The 14,685-nt window shown below is 56.1% G+C and overlaps 3 protein-coding genes and 1 non-coding gene across 4 annotated transcripts; 2 read left to right on the top strand and 2 right to left on the bottom strand.

The window, feature by feature from the left end:
* Window positions 1-4,570: 4,570 nt before the first annotated feature.
* PHYSODRAFT_320671 (phosphatidylinositol-4-phosphate 5 kinase-like protein) lies at window positions 4,571-8,308 on the top strand (the record flags this gene model as incomplete). The annotated part of the gene is made up of 1 exon (XM_009515761.1): window positions 4,571-8,308. The coding sequence occupies one exon, from the start codon at window positions 4,571-4,573 to the stop codon at window positions 8,306-8,308; it is 3,738 nt and encodes a 1,245-aa protein (XP_009514056.1).
* Window positions 8,309-8,686: 378 nt separating this feature from the next.
* On the bottom strand, window positions 8,687-10,158 carry PHYSODRAFT_467820 (hypothetical protein; the record flags this gene model as incomplete). Its single annotated transcript, XM_009515760.1, has 3 exons — window positions 8,687-9,685; window positions 9,782-9,852; window positions 9,939-10,158. 3 exons carry the CDS (start codon window positions 10,156-10,158, stop codon window positions 8,687-8,689), a joined length of 1,290 nt encoding a protein of 429 aa, XP_009514055.1.
* A 2,595-nt stretch (window positions 10,159-12,753) lies between these two features.
* PHYSODRAFT_470952 (hypothetical protein) lies at window positions 12,754-13,368 on the top strand (the record flags this gene model as incomplete). The annotated part of the gene is made up of 1 exon (XM_009515759.1): window positions 12,754-13,368. One exon carries the CDS (start codon window positions 12,754-12,756, stop codon window positions 13,366-13,368), a length of 615 nt encoding a protein of 204 aa, XP_009514054.1.
* Window positions 13,369-13,511: 143 nt separating this feature from the next.
* PHYSODRAFT_t2 lies at window positions 13,512-13,581 on the bottom strand. The gene has a single exon. It is a non-coding gene; the product is annotated as a tRNA-Val (tRNA).
* Between the last annotated feature and the right edge of the window lie 1,104 nt (window positions 13,582-14,685).

Here is a 14,685-nt window from a genome sequence, read left to right as displayed (position 1 = left end):
AGCGTCGGCACGTTGCATTCCTTCTCGATCAAGTTCACGGTTCGCCACAGATGGGCGTGGTCCGGTCTGCTGCTGATGTCCGTGAATCGCACCATGTACTGGCCATCAAGGCACGGCAAAATCTGCAGGGTTTTCGTAAGAGCCATGATCCCGTCGAGCTTCTTCTTGTAGGTGGGAAGGAGAAAGTCCGAGAAGGCTGCAGGGGTGGTCCTCATCACGTCAATTTCGCAATCGTCGTACGGCTCACCTTGGGAGGTGCTTGCGTGTCCTGCGTTGCTACCTGGACCCTTCTGTCGCGAGGAGGTGCGGCGCCTTTCGGCGAACAGCTCAAACACCTTGACGAAGTATTGCTCGAAAGCTTCCAAGGGGTAGGACGACCGCAATGCATTGCCCAACCAACTGTTCGCTGCCTCGGACAGGTTGGAAGTGACCTCGTCATAAGAGGGTTGGTTGTACTTCTCGTTGAACGCGTATGTCACCCAGTGCGACTTGTCAATTCCAGCGAGATACTCCACAGCCAAAGGGCGAGTCTCCGAGAGTTTTGAGCTGTAAAACTTGTAGTCGTTCTCGCATTCGCTACGTGCCATCTGAAACACAAGTGACTGTTCTGCCGGCGTCAGCGCGGAGCCCTTCTTCTCGATGTTGGTGATAATGTGCCCAACGCAAAATCGATGTCCGGAATCCGGATACAACTCCGTCACAGACGCCAGGAGACCCTTCTGTTTGTCCGATACGAACACAGGTTTCCACGCCGAGACGTCTTGAAGCGCGTCTTTCATGTTCTGCAGGAACCAGCTCCAATGAGTAATCCTCTTGATCGACAATAGCGAGTCCGAAAACTAGGATGTGGATGTGGTGTAGCGGGATCGGCCAAAATCTGGTGAAGATCGAATGTATTGGCGTGACGCGGGGATAGGTTGTGGAGCAGCGCGGGAATCTTCGCTCTGCGTCCGAGTATACGCTCCGATCGAGGGTTGTTCGCTCCGATCGGTCGGCCTGGAGTCGATCCACGGCCTGTAGTTGCCTTTCCGGGTGTGTTCCTTCCTTTCGTGAGTTGCTTGCCGCTTCCTATAGCGGGATCGAGGTTGATCGAGAGGAGAAACGATCGCCGGCCAAGCAGTATCCGGTCGATCGAGGGTTCGCACACAAGAAATAGATCGCTAGAGTAGGTCAAGCTGGCCAATGTATTAATCCAGTCTTAACCGTACCACTAGCTCACTGTCCAAAGTGTCGATGCTTGCCGAGGCCAATGTAGTTCCTGGGACTTGACGACTTGAGGGGACTTGTGCTCTTCGGTGCAAATTCTGCTCTGATTTATGTTTAGCTGGTGTCTCTCTACCACTACCATCTCACCTACCATCCTACAACTAAACAACTACTGGATTCTTGTCCTGGCTTCGCCCCCATGTGCTCCCCATCTTGGCTGATCGGCAATCGACGATCGACGATCCACAGCTCTCGATCGCGATCAGTCCACTTCGGTCTTCAGCCGTCCCACTCTACGATGTCGCTCGTTGATCTTGCCCTCGTGCATGACGTCCTTCGCTTTCGACATGCGCCCTTCGCACCGCGCCTCTTCGATCGGTGTGGGACGAGGCATCACCACTCTCCATGTGTCGATCAGCTTTGATCTACCTGGTTCCACACCCCGCCTACGTGCGAGTATCATCCCGGTACCTCGATCGCTCGTAGAATCTCCTCGATCTCCGCAATCCCAGTCTTGTTCAGGTCGCCCTTCTCTCGATCATTGATCCCCTTGATTTTTGGTCGATCGTTTATGCCGCCTTTCTCAGAGAACAAATCTTGTTCTCGCGCTTCTCCACATGGCCTTCTAGGTCCTTCGTGGTCGCCAACAGAAACACTCCGCGCTTGTTCATATCACCCTTGAGATGTGTTCCGTCCAGACCGATGACGTGTCGGCAGTGTACTTGAAGGCATGCCCCTGGAAAAACGCAAGCCCTTCTGAACATGTTATTCTCGCGCCTGCCAAACCCGTAGCTTGTCTTGGAGTTCGCATCACTCACCATGGCTAGATATCCCTCCAGCTTCTGGTAACTCCCGACGACGTCGTCGCGCAGCAATTCGAGAAGATCCCGCTTGATCTTGGATGCCGCAGTTCGGTTCGTTATCATCCCCTTAGTCATCAAAAAGTCGATGATAGCCCGCCCTGTGCCCGAGGCCCACGTTCCGCTGTAAGAGGGGAGCAACTCACGCTCAACGACGCCCCTCATCACTCGGTAGGGCACATCGCGAAGTCGCTGACGAGAGGTATCTCCTGCGAGACCGCCTTCAACAAAGGTATCGCCCTGAAAACCGCCGTGTCTGAAGTGGTCATGGGCCAGACACATCCTTGTTATCTTCCAGTTGTTGCGGATCCCGTACACCGTAATGAAAAATGGGCAGTTGGCAGTGCTGCCTGGAATGAGCTGCTGCTGTCCTTTCACCGCCTTGCAAGTGTACTTGGCGTTTCCTTCTTGACGACGAGAGTGATAGCTGTTGTTGGCCACGCGAATGGAAAAGCCACGGGCTCGAGCAAACTCGCGACAGCGTTGCAGCAGAGCCTATTTCGACTCAAGCGTCACAGACGCAACGTTGTTCCCATGGTCAGAAACTACGCCGTAAGAAGAGGGGTCGAGGGGATCCAAGCCGACATCTAGCTCAGGTCGTAGCATGCGCATCTCGATGAGTTCGGCGATGTCCGCTTCTTCGACAGCGGATGAGGTGATCATGGGCGAAGACTTTGTCCGGGTGACCGAAACAGGAGAGGTGGTAGAGGTGTTGAGGCGTGTAGTTGGGTGGGTATCCGACAAAAAGACGAATGAGCCCTGCAGTGAAAACTCGCGAGCTAAGAGAACACGGGCTAAACGAGGTGGTTATGAAACTCCTACAGAGATGTGTTGCTAAGCTCCGGCCCAAGATACTGAAAAAAAGTATGAACGTCCGTTTCAAAATGTACGACAAGAAGCTCAGAATACCGCGAAGTGAGATGCTCGGAATATCCGTCCGTTTTAAAACTTACGAGTCGTAAGTTATTGGTGTCGTACGTTACAATAAACGTAAGAGTACTTAACAGAGGCGTGGCCTGCTCAGAATGCCCGTCCGTTTTAAAACTTACGAGTCGTAAATTATTGCTGTCGTACGTTACAATAAACGTAAGAGTACTTAACAGAGGCGTGGCCTGCTCAGAATGCCCGTCCGTTTTAAAACTTACGAGTCGTAGGTTGTTGCTTTCAGACTTTTCAACAAACCCAACTGTACTTATCAGACGCGCGGCCGACGAAGTTTTAATACAGAACCAAGTGCGTTAGTTTGGTCTGCGTGCATACAATTCTACGAAGCGATGATGTAAACTTACACATTAGCATTACGACACTCTTACTCTAAAAAGGTAATTTCGTACGATATTACTTGGCCCTGGAAAACAGTTATTTTTGCCCATAAAATTAACGTTCAATTCGGATATGATAAAACGTTATTTTTGACTGTGGCAATCTACTTGCAAATTGATGCATTCACCTACTTAGACTTTTACAAAAAGGCTTCAATCTACTTGAAACTTAATTCCTCGCGCGTATGTCATCTCCTACATCCAGCATGGATTAGCATCCTTTTGGCACTTTCCGAAAGTGCCATTTCCGTGAGTGACTGACCAACACGGCAACACCAAGCAGCCTGGGTGTTGCTTGCGCCGCACTTTACCGGTGGTGCAATTGAAGGGTCACCCGTGCTAGCTGTGACACCAAGGCGCATGTCCAGCGTCTCCGACTCGAATCATGCACGAGCATGCACGCGATAGACCGGTCGCAGCGGCCCGCACAGCGCGCACCCATCGGTTGTGTCCATTAAACGGCTAGCTTACCAGCCCACGGTCCTTGCATGCGTACGCACTGTAACAACGGGCGGCGATGGATTTAAACCATAGAGAGTGGCTGACGTGACTATCGGCCATAACGGCTCCTAGGCAGGCACTAGAGGCTCATGAATAGTCCCCCCCCCCAGCTGCTGGTTGCGCTCGTTGCCTTCTTGCACTCGAAGTGTGCCTCCAGAGGTAAACTCGTGGCCACAAAAGTGCGAGCCACATTACTCACACTTTATGCACCTCGGATTGGTTGAAAATGTAAATGTAGCCATTCGCGTCGGCCAATCCGCGCGAGCGGCAACATCTTGAGCTAAAAGTCCGAACTCTTCACATAGAGAGCGGAAAGCCGTTGGAACTTTCCGCCCCGTGTACGTGCGGGGCGCGGCCCCAGTCACTCGCGCTCTGGACTCCCAAGACACCGTCGCGTGCGCTGGACTGGGGGGGTTGCTCCAGTATTTATACAGAACCATCCGCCGCTGCCGCGCTGCAATCGGGCAGAGAGCGTCTGGGGGCCGGCAGTCAGCTGCTGCGGGCCGCGACACTTGCCCCGGTAGATAGACACAGCCGCTTCACTTAAACTTCAGTTTCCCGGGTTAGCACTAACTTAAACTTGTGTCCTAGAAACTGCCCCTCTCTTTACTTGGCGTCTATAGGATGCCAGCGCCGCGACGAGCGCTGCCTCCTCCAAGTCCCGACAGCTCGTGCGCGACCATGCACCTCGACGACGAGCCGCCGCAGTACCAGGCCGTGTCCACGCCCACCAGGAGCAGCCACGAGGACGCGGGCGTGGCCCGCACGCGCAGCCACTCACACGCGCTTTCCGCCATCCTCGGAGCCAATGGGCGCGTCTCAGCTTCAGCTTCCGTTGCCAACTCTGTAGATTGGAGGCCCTCGAGTCAGCAGCAACTTCAAGTTGCCGCAGGTTCCAACTCGCAGTTGCAGTTGCCGGCCCCGGAGCTGGCCGAGTCAAAGACCGAGTTGCCGGTACGACTAGCGAGGTGGAGGAAAAAGAGGCGGCGCTGGAGACGGATTCTCTTCTGGCTCGGGTCCGTTAGCGTGTTTTTCAGCTGCTTCGCCGTGACTTTTGCCGCGCCGCAACAAACTCAGCGGTTAGCACCAACCGTGTTAGGTGCGGGGCTGAGTCTCTTGACCACTCTACTGGTGCTCGTGTCATTCCTGCGGAGGAGAAGATTACGTCGACGACCGAACGAACTGTTGGCGTATGTGGCGTTAAGCGAGTTCGGCCTCGCGATGTTGACGCTAACGCACACTTTGACAATGTGCAGTACGGAGGACGGGACCTGTCGCCCCATGGGGATGGCAACTTGCAGCGTGGCGGCGGGTTTAGAGATGTTTCTGCTGCTGGCAGGGGTGGGCTGGTTCGGTGCCGCCATTTTGCACTTGTTCGTGTCGGTCTCGAACCCATTCGCAAGTTACAAGCGGCAACTCGTGCTCTACCACTTGGTCGTGTGGGGGTTTTCACTTGTTGCAAGTGTTGCAACACCATTTGCAGTTTTTTCGCAACATGTCCAAGACGAATTTCAACTTACACAAGCCGAAGTGTGTCGCGCCGTGGCGTTAATTTTGCCGATGTTGCCTACCGACGCTAACCAGACGATTACGCTGAGAACGGAGAGATTGGCGCAGTGGCAGGAGCTCAACTTGGAGTTTTGGGGCGTTTTGGTCGCGATCGTGGTGTTCGTCGTGGTATCGGCGCAATTGTGTCTCGTAGTGGGCTGGTGGCGGTCCAACAGCGGGACAATTATTGCGTTCAAGGCCCGACGACGTCTTATGAAGCGCATGACAATTTACGTCCATGCGCTGAATGCAACATGGCTGGTGTTGCTGGTGGTGTTTTTCATCTACCGGTCGAACGCCAGTGCACTTGCTTACGTTCAAGTGGAAGGCGTTGAGCAACAAACGAGTAAAGGGATGAACTTCCTTGACGCGTTTTTCCACTTCGTACTGACCGCCAAGGGGTTCGTGGCAGGCGTGGTCTGGCTCAGTGTGAACAAGCCGTGTTGCGTTCTCGGACTGGTGTTTTGTGGCATTCATCAGTGCAAAGAGAACGACGACGATGGCCCATCGCTCGGAGCGTCGGTCTCGGCATCAGCGTCGTCTCAGTCGGCGTCATTGTCAGGCTCGTCAAACGGAGATGCCGGGGTTCCAAGGGCAAACAACGTGGCACTTCTCTCAGCTACGGTAATGTCTATGGAGGCGGGGATACTGGCACCACAAGACATGCCCATGATGTCGCCGACGTCGACCGTGTTGGCCTTTGAAGCGCACGAGAGCGTGCGCGAGAGTGCAGCGGTGAGACCGCAGGAGCGGCAGTCACTGGCGCCCCTGTCATCCGTCATGGGCCCTCCATCCACGGCAAGATCGAGCCGTTCGTCATCCTCTTCGTACGATGCTTCCACTGTGGAGTCGTACGAAGCCTCGCAGAACAACGAAACTCTCCAACGAGAGATTATTTATTACACGGTATGTGGAATCACCAAGGCCATTATTCGGGCAGCAGAGCGTGCTAGAGCATCAAGTATCACTACCGACAACGCCAACACTGTCCTCGGAGAAGACGGCGTGGCCAACTCAGCCGTTCGGAACCGCGATGGCGGATTAGTAGAGACGACTCTGTTCGTGGGGGCGGAGCGAGACTCGACGCTGGTTAACAGCACATTTATCTCCCACGTGCAGAGCGTCACGATCCTCTCGTCTCCCCGGGCATATTGCGAGCCGCGAACGCAACTTCCCGTTGTAGCTCTTCACCGTTCACTGGTTGGAGTCGACGATGCGGAACTTCGTGGCGGGGACCGCGTACAGCAACATCCGCGACCGACTTCCTTTACAGGTGCTTCAAGTCTAGACTTGTCCGGAAACTGGCGCCAGCCACTCGAGCTCCAACACAGCCGTAGTCAAGGCAGCCAAAGCCCTCGCAGCTCCAGAACCAGCTTGACAGCGAGCAACATCCTGTTCCGCTCGTTCCACCAAACTCCAGGACGATTTTCGCTGTACCCAGTGTCCCAGGTCCCTTTCGAGCTTTTCGAGCAGGAAATTGAGCTTCAAAGTACGAGATCCTCCGTCGACACGGAGCAGCCGGTGGAGGGCAAGTCGACGCGCTCGGCGGTTTTCGCTGGCCTTCGTCGAACAGCCTCGTCAGCGTTTAGCCAAGGGCGTGGGGTCTTCCGAAATCGAAGTGGCAGCACAGAAGCTACTGGAGCTGGCACGCCTAGCACTGGTAGTGCCATTGGCCGCGAGTTCTTGCCCGACGACCCAAAGCCCAAGGTGTTTGTCGACTACGCTCCCCGCGAGTTCCGTGCGATTCGGCTTGCATTCGGCTTGTCGGACGAGAAGTATCTGGCGAGCTTCCGCACGACGGCGAAGGAACGCGTGAGTTCGGGGTCAAGTGGCGCCTTCATGTTCTTCTCGGGAGACAACTCGCTGCTGGTCAAGAGTCTGAAGGAGAAGGAATGCCGAGCTCTAGTGGATATGGCCCCGCAGTACGCGCGCTACCTGACAGCAAACCCACACTCGCGACTCATTCGGTTCTTCGGGTGCCATCGCGTTCGGCTCTACGGTCGCAACTTCTACTTCGCGGTTATGTCGAACGTGCTACACAGCGAGCAGCACACTGCCACAATTACGGAGAAGTACGACGTGAAAGGCTCATGGGTGGACCGTCGCGCGCGTCGACCGCAACGCGGTGACCGAGTTACCTGCGCCGAGTGTGATGCGACCTACATCTTCGGTGGAACCAACGAAGACGTCATGTCGGACGCTGCTGTTGATACCGGCGATGGCCGCACCTCAGCTTTGGACGGTACTGTGCCGCAGTTCCCGTTCCACGTGCACCGACCCGACATCGTGTTCAAGGACTTGGACCTGGCTCGCTCGCTCCATTTGCCTCGAGACGTGGCTGCTCATCTCAACAAGCAGCTGGTCTCGGACTGCGAGTTTCTCCGGGACGTGGGCATCATGGACTACTCGCTGCTCATCGGCATCCACAAGTGCCACCTGCGCGCTCCTCGTCCTGGCGGGTTCGGTACAGCGTCCGACTTTGACGAAGCCTTCGATCGCGAAGTCAACCTCGAGGACCCCAACAGCGGCGTGAATCTTTCACCGCTCGGAGACGATGAAGTCTACTTCGTCGGCATCATCGACATCCTGCAGCAATGGGACTGGGAGAAACAACTGGAGAAAGCTGGCAAGGTGCTGCTGGGCAAGTCTGCTCGAGGGATTTCCGCCGTCGCGCCGGCGCCGTACTGCCGTCGCTTCCAAGCTCGTTGCACGCAGATCCTGCTGGGCGGTCCAGCGCCCGAAGACTTGGACCTGGACTGGGAAGTCGACCCCAACGCTGCGAGCGTCAGAGAAAAAGAGACCAAGTCGCGTCCGAACTCGAAGAAAATCAAGGAGATGGCCATGGCCAACCTCATCGACGACAAAGCGTAAAGCTTACTGCAAGTGGGCATGGACTCCACTTGGTGCTAGGTGTTTATTTTATTTTATTCTGAATCAAAAAAGAAGTGATCACTTTCTGCCTTGAAGTTTTTGCCAGCGCGCTTTCCTTCAGCGCGCCTCGATTGACCTTGAAGGCAACAATGTATCTAATCAAAAAAATAAGCGGATCTCGTTCGGATTCATCAAATACACAATTCCACCACACCCCCGGACGCCGCTCGTATCAACCACACGCACTTGATACCGTTGTCAAAACTGTCTAGCCGAGCGAGCACCCGAGAGATGATGACTCACCACGGTAGTACTACGGCTGGGGGTACTGCATGTATGCATGTATGTACACGACCCTCAGTCGGGTAAACGCACGACTTACAGCACGTTGATCTGCGTCACGGGCGTCATGAGGCCGTCCTGGGTGTACTCCTTGTCGTCCACGGCGTCCAGCTCCTGCTTCTTCTTGCGAATAACAGCCACCATGGCCACAGCAGCCACGACGGCACAGCCGCCCAGTCCCGTTGCCACGTACGTGCCGGCACTGGTACCCGACGACTCCTCGCTCTGCGTGTTGGCGCTCTGGGTGTTGTCGGTGGAAGACTCGTTCTGAGTAGTAGACTCGGCACCCGTCGACTTGGTGGCCGTCGTGGCCTCGGGCGTAGCCACCTGCGCGGCCGGAGACGACGAGTCCTTCGTGGCAGACGAAGTGGTAGTCGTGCCGGTCTTGGTGCCGGTCTTGGTCTCCTTCTCGGGCGCCACCGTGGCCGCCTGCTGCTCGGTCTCGTTAGACGTCGTCGAGTTGGACGGCGCGTAAGTCGGAGCCTCAATCGGCGGCTGAGTAGTAGGGGCTTCCGTAGGCGGCTGGGTGGTGGGGGCTTCCGTGGGAGGCTGGGTCGTAGGGGCCTCGGTCGGTGCCGGCGTGGGTGCCGGAGTCGGTGCCGGGGTCGGAGCCGGCGTTGGAGCAGGAGTGGGGGCCGGCGTAGGGGCAGGAGTGGGGGCCGGCGTAGGGGCAGGAGTGGGGGCCGGCGTAGGGGCAGGAGTAGGGGCCGGCGTAGGAGCAGCCGTGGGGGCCGGCGTAGGAGCAGCCGTGGGGGCAGCCGTCGTGGGAGCGGGGGCGCTCTGCTGCACGTAGCTGTTCTGCGACGTCGAGGTCGAGGCGCCCGAGCCGCCGGGGCAGAAGGTCAGCACGACGCTGGTGGTGTCCGAGCACGCGTGGGTCTTGGTGTCATCCTTAGGGTACTGGTAGGCGTCGGCGCAGCCGTCGTTGAGGCACGTGACGGTCTGGCAGCCCGACGGGGCGATCTGCATCGGGGTGTTGTAGCCCGTGCCGCCCGTCACCGCCTTGCACTCGTCCAGCGACCCGCAGTAGCCAGGCTGCACAACATCGCCAACAACGCCATGCACATCAAACGTTAGCGTCCGACTTCACCACCACCCGCGAAGGTATCATCAATCAATCCATGCACTTACGCCAACTGCGCCCGTGGGAATGATACTGATGTCGTACCACAAGAAGCCGCCGGTCACGGCGAACTCGGCCACTGCAACAAACAGACGCGAACACAACGTTAGCATAACTACTCGTCCTGCATTGCGTTGCAAGTCACCCATAGTTGCAGCAACGTACGAGTGGCCTGGGGACTGGCGCCGTTACGGAACATGCCGCTGAAGCCCTCAGACAGCGTGCGGTAGGTGGAGCCGCCGGCCGCGACGGTCTCGGTGGCCGAGTTGTCATACAGGTCGATGCTCTCGCTGCACTGGTTGACGACGGTCACGGGCACGGAGGCCTCGACGGTGAACGCGGCCAGAGCGAGCGTGAGCGCCGCGACGGAAGCCTGGATCTGCATCGTGAGAGGCTTGGGGAGGTGAGTTATGTACAAAGCTGGTCGGTCCGAGCTGGCAGCTAGCGTTTGTCGATGTGGGCGGACCTGCTCCCGTGTCGGAGGCCGGCACCTGGCCGCACAAATCCATTCAGACCGAGCTCTGCGACTCCACGCCATGCAAAGTGTGCAACAGGTGGCACCTTGTGATTCGGATGAACACTTGAGCTTTGTATGTGCAGGAAGCAGATGCCCCACGTCAGACACGGGTCGCCAGCAGGTTGGTACTTTCAGCGACGAAACAGGGGTATGTTGTGGCCGAAGATCGCTGTTGACGTGGTCGACCAACGCACCGGACCAGCGGCAGATAACTCTTGATCATGAGCCGCCAGCGAGACCAAAGTAAAAGCTTCCAGCCGATTGCAGCTGTGGCTGGTGCAATGTGTCGCCTACACTTTGCGATGGCAAGCGGCATATTTCACGCCGATGGTCCGATACGGGGTGGCGCGACCAGAAACACCAAATAAATTCTGCGACCGAGCAGGTCAGCCGAAGCAGCCAGCCTTGAAGCCTTGAACTTCCGCCCTTGGTTGCGTACACACAACTTACTCGTCGAGCGTTTCGATCGGACAAGTTTAATTCGCGTCCGTACGCCATGTCATGAGGCCGTTCGCTTCGCGACGTTCAACCGCCGCCAAATTGTAGTGTTCGAGCAACAGAGCTCTTACTGTAGGATAAGTCCTGCTTGGACGGAAAGCCTTGCCCCGTACGAGATAAGTCGTCAAATAGGCCAATCACGATCGCAATCCCTCCTATTATAGCGAATCACACACATTTAGGGGTAGGTTAGAGGCGCGCCAGCTTATTTCCGGGAATTTGAATTTCTTACAGTGAAATAAACCATACTGAAACCAAGTACAAAGTTTGGTTATCGAATAAGTGCTCTTTAGTTCAGCCTGGCACTACGCTATGAATAGCTACAACTGCGGTGTCTAGCTGCCGTCACTCTCATTCTCACAGTTAACGCATCTGGAAGAGCAACCGCCATCATGCGGCGCGCTGCGCGAGGGCTAGACACGCCTGCAGGGACAATTGGTCAAGAACAAGCAGCTGAGAAATACTTTGCAGAGTTTCTCGAGTCGGCTGGGCTAACTCCGACAACGCTAGATGCGATGGACTGCTCTCTTACCAAGGGACCTAGCCTGCCTACCCAGAATTTTTATTCCTTGCTAACAGCGTTCGCCATTTTCCTCTAAACTAAAAAGAGCAACAGAGCACGTTCGGGAGATGGATTGTTGGCTAAGTCTACGGCGCTAGGCTACTTTTCTCAGACTCTCAATATGCTACGAGAACGGTACCCAAGTTCCCTGTCGGATTCGCAGCGCATTGCTAAGATCAGAGACAAGATGGCAAGCAACATTGAAGAGCGCAACTTACGAACCAATGTCCAGACCAACGATGCACCAGGATGTACTGTCAACGATTTGTGTGTATTAGTTGAGCACTTAGTCGTGAATGCAGAGGTGGCTACCGGGCTCAAGTCTATTCACGATGCTGCTCTCCTAAACATGATGTGGCACACTTTCGGCCGAGCGATCGACACCTGCTTTGCTCGTAAACAGCAGCTCTAACTATCTGCCTCTGGGGAACTCTTTCTTCACATAGCGCGCATCAAGACGTCCGTTGTGCAAGGCGTGTCGATCTTCAAGTCCCCTGAGCGCTGGCAGCAATGCATGCTCCACGCATTTGGCTTGCTCTTCGTTTGCTGTGATGAACCCTCGGAGTACCTATTCCTGTTGGTGCCGCGGTATGCTGAGTCCGATCTCCCTGGAGGACAGACCTACACGCAAGAAGAAGCGGTCTTGTATTGGGAAAGCCGGGAACATACGACAGAAACTACAACCCAACCACCGCTAAAACGTGAACGAAAGAGACCCAACGTCGCAAGCTATATCACAGAGGTTATTCGAGATGCTTTAAAGCAAATGCAGCCTACCACCTTGCAAGCAATCACGCCCAACATGACAAGCCACTCCCTGCGGCGTGGCGCAGCGGCGTATGCCAATGCATCGCCGAAGCTTGCAATACAGTGGATCTCCACGCGTGGTGCGTGGCTCTTGGAATCGCTGACCGAAGCATTTGCCTATATAGGCACGACAACAAAAGAAGATCAGAGTGTGGGCAAGGTGTTAGCAGGTTGACGTACCAGTAGTGACCCCGTCAATTCGCGATCTGCAGGATAGACTGCCCAGAGCTGAGTATGGGCAGCTTGTCACGCTGCGAGACGAGCTGTTCCGACATGTCATCGGCCTCCCTGACCCGCGCTTCAACGTAGCCGGAGCCGTCGTTGACGCCACGTTTGCTGCGCTGCTAATGCACCTGGGCAAAGTCCTGGAAGCTACACAGAACAGTGTTAAGTCGCAGGCACACGTTGCAAGATACCTGTACGAGTTGGAGCGTGGTCTCACATCGACAAACGCTCGTCTGGGATCCGCTGTGTCCGTCGTGAAGTGCTGCGAGTGGGGCGAGCACTTGAAGTCTCGCTGGCGTACAGCGAACCATGCACATGTTAGCAGAGCAGCATCAAGCAACGATACGCAGCTTGCATCCGTCCTCGGGTGCATGCTGGGTCAGCTTACTGCGATCAGCGATAGACTTGGTCGGCTAGAAGACGCACACGCAGCGCTGCTTGCGCGCACGCCATCCTTGGAACCGGCAAACCCAGTGCAAGTCGAAGCCCTAGCTGGCGCGTCAGTCGAAGCGCCGCTGTTCGCCGCTGCGCCAGCCCAAGCAACTGCGACAACGCTGGCGGGCTGCCTCTTGACTTGGTATGTCGAACATATCTGGCAAACAGTCAAAGGAAAACGAGAGCAGAATAAGCGAGCTGAGGCAAAGGCAGCAGTAAACATCATGATGGTTCTCTACCAGGCATCCTTTGAAGTACCTGCTGAGCCGTCACGAAACGACTCCACCGCGTACCAAGCCTGGAAGCACCTAGTGTGGGAGCTCGCTCTCAAGATGGACAACACAGCGAATCAGCGATTGCATACCTTTGACCAGAAGAAGCCAACGCGCAAAGCATCGTCGCTACGAAAGCGCTGGCGGCAGCTGCGAACGTCACATCCCGACGCGTACCGCACGCTCGGCGCTCAGTTCCTTGCCTTGAAAAACAGTGGTGCAGTGACCGATGCTTGTACGCCAGCGTCACACCAGTGGGGGGAATCAGACTTGGCTTAGCATACACCTAGTACAACACAAGCACACACCAGCATGCAGCAGCACACAGCAGCACAGCACACAGCACAGCAGGACATAGCATACAACATACAGCAGCACAGCACAGCGACACACAGCACAAAGCACACAGCACACAGCAAGATTGCCCCCGGCTGGGGTCGAACCAGCGGCCTGGAGACGTAGTCTCCCGCTCTTCCGCTGAGCTACGGGGGCGTGGATACGGGGGGAGACCTACCTCGGGGAGTCCAGTGTCGTCTGCAGCGCCAGTTCTCGTCGGGCTTGCGCACGCGCGAGCTCTGTCCGTCGCCGAGCTGCCTGCCGATCTGCCGCTGCCTGCGGTTCATTGCCTGCCGAGCTGCCGCCCGCGCGCGCTGTCCGCCACGCTGCTGCCTGCCGTCCACTGTCTGCCGTGCTGCCGCGCTCGCTGAGTCCGCGCTGTCTCCGAGAACACCGAATGAGAGAGAGATCAAGTGGAGGGGATTTACACATTTCATATAAGTACGAAATTTAGCTCTTTACACTCCCGTCCGGAATGAATATGTCGAAGTTGATTGGCACGAGGTTTTTTATGTGTCGCCAGTGTGGCTCTATTGCAGATTTGACAGGTTTCCGGATTCAGGTCCGGAATCTGGCAATTACTGTAACATGGTCAAGATGCAACCCAGCACCAAGATGCAGCCACCCAATGTTGTTGAGCATCAGTGCGGGTCTGGTCGACACAGTTGACTCAACAGAAGATCCCACGAGGTGAATTCATTCATCTGGTCCGACTTGCTTGCAGGTCACCGCTGAATCAGCGAGCGGCGCCGAAAACCAATAGTACCAACCTTTGTCACTCGAAAATGACCAGGCTTTGATGTTCGTCTGATCGTGGAATAGAGCCAGTACACGAGTTGAAACCGGCGAAAGGGTCCACCCACCAATGAGCGGCCTCTGATATTGTCCACAACTGACAGGTGGACTCTCTGCTAAGTTCGAATCGGCTAAGTTCGCAGCTTGAAGACAGTCTGCACCGAGCTGCGCTTCTTCAGGCGCATGACTGCCAAGCACTCGGACAGCGGATGCGAGTCGAAGAACACAGCGGGTGAGCGGTTGGGGTGCGGGCGCCGGCTGGAAGGCCTGGGTACTGGAGCTTGGGGCGCCGAATTTTCGCTTGCCGTCGCGTCTTTGCCTGTTAAGCGCTGTCGTGCCATCTTGGTAGCCGGTGGCGACGACTCGACGCGCACGGCGCTGTAGAATTCTCGCCTCACTCCGTCCAGCCGTACACACTGCAGACCTGGCTTCGGTCGAGGGCAATGCTTTGGTTCAGAGCCTTCG

Source organism: Phytophthora sojae (assembly GCF_000149755.1).
Source record: "Phytophthora sojae unplaced genomic scaffold PHYSOscaffold_1, whole genome shotgun sequence".
Taxonomy (NCBI): domain Eukaryota; phylum Oomycota; class Peronosporomycetes; order Peronosporales; family Peronosporaceae; genus Phytophthora; species Phytophthora sojae.
The sequence above is the reverse complement of the archived record's forward strand: the minus strand, read 5'-3'. Positions and strand labels throughout refer to the sequence as shown.